The following is a 6,000-nucleotide window of genomic DNA, read 5'->3' on the forward strand; positions in this document are numbered from 1 at the left end:
CAACAAACAAACAAACACAACACAACACAACAAAAAGCCACTACAACAAAAAGATCTTATTGCAACCATTCCAAAGACCAGACAAAGCCGCTCACGGAGCCTCTGGTAATATTACTTCCTCGTTTTCTGAAACCATCTACTCCAAACAGTCTTCGAGCGAGCAGTTGCTGGTGGCAGGGAGAGGGAGAAAAGCCACGAAGTCCAGCATAACCGCTACACAAGAGTCAAATAACGCAGCGGAGCGGCTTGGCTTCCTGATGGAGCTCCTCCAGCTGAAGAGACTTCATACATTTCTAATGAGCCCCAAACCTAACAGCAGCACGGAGCAGGGACTCTAAGTGGCCTTCAGAGCCTAAAATATTCCTGTTTGGGGTATTACGTAAAATATTTGTTGACTGATTCCCAAAACGACTGAAGGGCTCCCTGAGTCATCATTTCAAGGCCCACCCGCCTACCCTACCAACCGTCTCCTCAGAGAGGCCAGCAAGGGATGAACTCGGAGAGGTCCCTGGACTGGCATACAAAGTCCTGAAGGGACCAGAGTGGTCACACACATGTCTTAGACCTGAGAGAAGTGGTACAACTATGGCTCAAAGATATTTCTCAACTCTCTTAAAACCAGGAGTCCATGTTGTTAGCATTCAAACGTCCATACCGGCTGCCCTTGAGGTCCGGTCAGGATACTTCCTCAGCTTCAGCCACTAAGAGCACCTCAAGTGCACTTTTGCTACGTGGGCCTTGCCCACCTCCTGTCTCTTCCTTCCTCTCTCTTTGATTCTCTGCCTGTCTCTGTCTCTTTCTCTGCCTGTCTCTTCTGTCGGCCCTGTCCCCAGAGGCTGGGCTCCCCTCTCCCCTCCCCACTTTTCTCATTCACTTTCCTCCATTAAAAGTTCCTTCCACCTGAGCTCTGTTGCATGGCGTCTTTCTCTCGCATGCTGCTTTTTCTAAATTGCAACACATGTCTCCTACTGTTCACTCATGATCAGACAGCATGCTGTCCGGGAACCCATTGGCAGGTAGGAGCCGGCACCGTACACCTGCAATTCTTGGGTACACATTCTATCATTGTACCTATTGTAGAAGTCAAAACAAGGCCACCCAGTCCCTGGAAAAGGTCCCACTCCTCAGTCTGCACCACAAGCCCAGTACCCACCCCACCTCCTCCATGGGTCTCATACTGCTTTCTCCAGCTGGAGGCTGGAAAGAGAGCTTTCCCTTTAAGAGTGGTTTTAGAATAGCTGATAGCTCTGGCCCATTCTGGCTTACCTTCAGCCCAGGAGGGAGGACCTGGGGGTGGCGGATCTGAATGAGTGTGAGTGTCACAAGCACCACGATGCTCACAAGCAAGACCACCAAGGTGACGATGGCTGGAGTCCGGGAGAGGGCCCTGAAGCCTGCAGGGGGAAACCAAACATCACGGACTGAGTTCCAACACTCAAAAACTGTTCTCTGACCTCCACACACAGGACACACACACACACACACACACACACACACGTGTAAATAAATATGTAAATGCAAAGTGGAAATTTTAAATGCAGATTGAAAATCTGGGTTTTAGTTGGGTGGTAGCAGTGAACACCTTTAATCCCAGCACTCAGGAGGCAGACATAGGCAGAACTCTGTGAGTTCAACGTAAGCCTGGTCTACAGCCAGAACTACACAGAGAAACCCTATCTTGAAAAACAAAAACAAACAAATAAAACAATAAACAAAGCAAAAACTAAACAAAATAAAAGAAAGAAAAAAATCTGGTTTTTTTATGATCTTTTGCTTAATCTCAGTGTAGGAAATTAGAATTGTGGATCTTAGCAAATGGAAATGATTTCATTTCTCTGAAGCTGTGAAGTAAACAGGGCACACACACAGGAAGAATGATCCCCTGAAGGTTTGGGGAAGGGGCTCATAGGGAGGGAAATGTGGGTACTTCCTGCAGTGATGGACTTGCTCTCCATAGTAGCAGAATTATGGGCTGTGTGGGAGCCTGTACTTGTGAGAACTCACCAAGCCCTTCATAACCCTTGGGGGTGGGCAAACTTGAAAATCAACTAAACTAGCGTCTTCTGTACAACTGGCCTTTCAAATTCTATAATTCTTAGTAATTGCATACACACCAGGTCTGAAGGCACCCAGTACTTGGTAGGCAGAGGTAGAAGGATCTCTGAGTTCAAGGCCAGCTTGGTCTACATAGAGAGTTCCAGGAAAGCTGGGGCTCCACAGTGAGATACTGTCTCAAACAAACATGAAAGAATTGCATGCGCAGTCTTAAAACATATGCGTTCAGAAGGTGAGACTACCCAATTCAGGAGTGTGACGTAAGTGCTAACCATTTCTATATCAATTATATGTAGTTTTAAAAAATAACAGCTAGTTAATTAAAATGTTGAAGTTGGCTGGGCTTGATACTACATGCCTATAATCATAGAGGGCCCAAAGGCAGGAGGACCAGAAGTTCAAGTCCAGTCTTAGCTATATAGAAAGCTCAAAGTCAGCCTGGGCTGCATGAGAGCCTTCATTTTAGAAAAACAAATAAACAAACCAAACCTTGACTAAATAATAGTCTTCGTTGCTGGGCAGCAGTGGTGCACACCTTTAATCCCAGCACTCAGGAGGCAGAGGCGGGTGGATCTCTGAGTTTGAGGTGAGGTCAGCCTGGTCTACAAAGCGAGTTCCAGAAACAAAAAAAAAAAGTCTTGGTAAACCATTAAGGTATAAATACTAATAGTACCCAATGGCTAAAATATAATTATAGAAGATGAGAAAGTATCAGTATTTCTCTTGAAATTGGCTGTTTAAGTGAAAATTAATTAAAATAAGTAAATAATTCCTCAGTCATATTTCAAGCGTTCGGTCCCTCGGGCCTGTGGTGACCGTGCAGGATGAGGATGCTACAGTTCCCTTCCATCACCCCAACCCTCAACAGTCATGGGTGTATTCTGCCCTATTCCAGAACTTTCCCTCTTGGGTCACTGTAAACTACAGTTTACTTCCTCTTTATTTCTAGATTTTTCCTGGAAGAAAACAAAGGCTGCACGCACCACCTTAACCAAATTAGTCGCAGCCCCATATCCAATTGCACTGCCTTGTTTGCTGCTTGGAGAGTGGAGGGGAGTGTGTGTGTGTGGGGGGGGAGGATTATGGCTCCAAAGAGCCAACTCCTGCCTGTCAATATAGACAAGCAACAGACACTTCCTGATGTCAAAGGTGGCCACCTAGCACCTTCTCCCCTCCTTTGTCGGGAGTGTAACTGGTATGGCATCCATGGAAGAAAATTTGTCAGTGTTTACCAAAGCGCAAAGAGGCTCACCCCACCACCACCACCACGCGGCACTTCTGGAAACCCACCCCACCCCACTTAACCCATGAATATGAAGGGACTTATGGGGAGGTTACTCATTATAGAGACACCCATCATAGATCTGGAGGAGAGCCTAGCCCTGTGGTGTTGAACCTCAGAGCATCCAAGGGGTTCTCGCCAGCCAGCCAGGAACCAGTAATCCACAGAGATAAACTCACTCCTACTTTCAAACCTCATCAGTGTCAGTAACAGAGGTTTGAAAGATTTTTTTTTCCCCCCAGAAAGACCTAGTGGAGTTAATCTGCCAAGCTTAATCTTCCTTAGGAAAGAATGTAACCAGTTAGCCCGTGTGTGGAATGTTACAGTGTATGTGTTAAAATTCCAATGTATCCAGTGCAATATAAACTGTCTCCTTTAGTGCAGCTGCTCTTTCCAGAATTTTTCATATAAATTGGTCTTTACGACCTCAGGTCAAGAATCAGCAGTTTAGGGTACAGCTAAGGAACCTCTTCAAGGAGAGGGTGTGTGAAATGCAAGTCTACTGACCACAACTATGGGCTGGCCTCGGAAACCTTTGGGCTTCAGCACTTTCCAAGTGAAAAGCTATGATTACCCTCAGCAAACACTTACCCAGCAAAAAGAAAGAAAAAAAAAGCTTATTACAAAGAGAACAGACTAGGCTAGGTCTTATCCATGAAGAAACACAGCCTAGAGCTGTGTAGCAGTTAGGGCTGGGCAAACATTGTTTAATTGCAGGTGCCTACCTGAGCCCGGAGAGGAGGTGAGAGCCTGGGGAGCACACACCTCCCACCTTCACCTGGATAGCTGGGGGGCAGTGCTGGGTAACCGGGAGCCTGGCTGGGCAGGCTTGGGAGTATGTGGGAGGGGGAGGGCGGGAGGAAGAGAGAGAGAGAGAGAGAGAGAGAGAGAGAGAGAGAGAGAGAGAGAGAGAGGGATTCCTGCTCAGCCTATCATAATACTGACCCCCAAAGAATGGAGGGTGTAGCAGGCACTGTGCGAGAACAGATCCAACTCTATCAGGATTCAGTCGCAAGTCAACAACACATAGCACAAACCTTACACATAGCTAGGTAAGGAAACCACAAGAGCCAAAATAATGGATTATACAAACAGGAAAAACCATTTAAGCCAAACATTTGTGTTAGCCCTTGTTTCGTGTGGCTTTGTGGAAAGCATTACTTTTATCTGGAGAATGTCAAGGGTGAAACCTAGCTGAACCACAGCGTCTACGAACAATGACAAACAGCCATTCACAGGAGGCATGGATGGAGAGGGGCAAACCCAAGCTGGGATTCTCCCGGGGATCTGACAAAACCAGGCTCGTCATCCAGTGAGCGACACTTACCTGTTTGCTCACAAGGCTGACGGGTCACTACGGTAAACATCTTCTCTCCCGGCTGAGGGGAAAGAATACAGAATGAGAGTGTGGCCAGCCCCTAACTTCGGAAGTTCAAAAACAAACTTGCACGTATTAATCTGAAACGCTTGCCATCGCCTCTAAATCGAAGCCTCTTTGGGAACTCAAACCCAGAGCTTCAGAGATCAAAGGGAGTTGGACTGTCAACCCCAGGGTCCTCTTCCCAAATGTAAAGCTGGAAGAACGGATAGGTTAAAACTTTACGGAGCAATTTTGAAAATAAAGCCACAAAGGAATGCGTGTGCTTTTTCTCTCCTGTATGTCGCTCCACCTGTGAACATCTCAGGGACACGACAAATGCTCCCCTTAGGAACATTCACAAGGCTCGGGCTGGGCTGTACTTCAAAGCGCACCAGCAAAGCCGGTTCGCATTGGTGTGTGCCGGTTAGTGACTGCCAGCATGCAGTCGCCCCTTAAAGACCTGCGGTGTGTCTCCAGTTCCCTGACTGGAACACCTGCAGACAGCTGTCAGCCCTGGGAATCAGAGTGGGGAACCGGGAGCCGGGCGATCCCTTACATCCGCAGGTCTTGGGGTGCTTCGTGACGCGGTGTCCCCTCCCTGCCAAACCACAGTGCCCAGCTCCCCGGGGTTTCGGCTCCTGCCGGTGACCCTCTGCGGGAAGCGATGTCTAGACCATCCCTCTCAGCTCCTAGCCTCCCGCAGCCCGCTCCATCCCACCCCTGCGCGCGGCTCCAGACCTTACCTGCGCGCTGCGCTCGCTGCGGGTCGCTGAACGGCGGCGGCGCCTCCAGGGTGCGGGAGGCGCGGGAGTCCGGGAGGCGGGGCGAGGCGGCGTGGGTGGCGCAGTCTGCGGGGACCGCCTCTGCGCTGAGGCCAGGACCTCTTCACCTTCCCTGGCTCCTCCCTCTCACTTCACCCCAGCTTGTCCTGGCAGAGAATAGAGGGGGTCAGCGCCACGTGGGGGCACAACCGATCCTTGCCGGCCCCCGTATTAGTTACTTCCCTCGTTGCTTTGACAAAGTACCTGACGAAAGGAACTTGAAGCAAAGGTGACTCACAGCTTTAGGGTACCATCCTTTACGGGGCGGGGAAGGCGAGCTGGCAGGAGCTTGAGCAGCCGGTCACCCTGCCCCTGCAGTCGGATACCAGAGAGATCAGGACCCCAGCCTAAGACACTGGTGTTGCCCTCCTTCGGGGTGGGTCTTCCCACATCAGTTAGCCCAGTCTAGGTAACAGTCTCAGACATGCTCAGTTTTGTCTCCTAAGTGATGCTAAATGCTGTTAAACTGACAGTATTAATTA

The 6,000-nt window shown here is 49.1% G+C and overlaps 1 protein-coding gene across 1 annotated transcript in view; it reads right to left on the reverse strand.

The window, feature by feature from the left end:
* Entpd3 (ectonucleoside triphosphate diphosphohydrolase 3) overlaps positions 1–5,508 on the reverse strand; it is a 29,383-nt gene extending 23,875 nt beyond the window's left edge. Inside the window, exons 1-3 of the mRNA XM_048424237.3 lie at positions 5,441–5,508; positions 4,665–4,716; positions 1,267–1,394 (exon numbers count right to left, since the gene is read on the reverse strand). Of these exons, the coding sequence (XP_048280194.3) occupies positions 1,267–1,394; positions 4,665–4,704 (168 nt within the window). The 5' untranslated portion in view covers positions 4,705–4,716; positions 5,441–5,508. The remainder of the gene's footprint in view (positions 1–1,266; positions 1,395–4,664; positions 4,717–5,440) is intronic.
* Positions 5,509–6,000: the final 492 nt, after the last annotated feature.

The sequence above is a fragment of the Myodes glareolus genome, chromosome 4, assembly GCF_982192425.1.
Source record: "Myodes glareolus chromosome 4, mMyoGla1.1, whole genome shotgun sequence".
NCBI classification, from domain to species: domain Eukaryota; kingdom Metazoa; phylum Chordata; class Mammalia; order Rodentia; family Cricetidae; genus Myodes; species Myodes glareolus.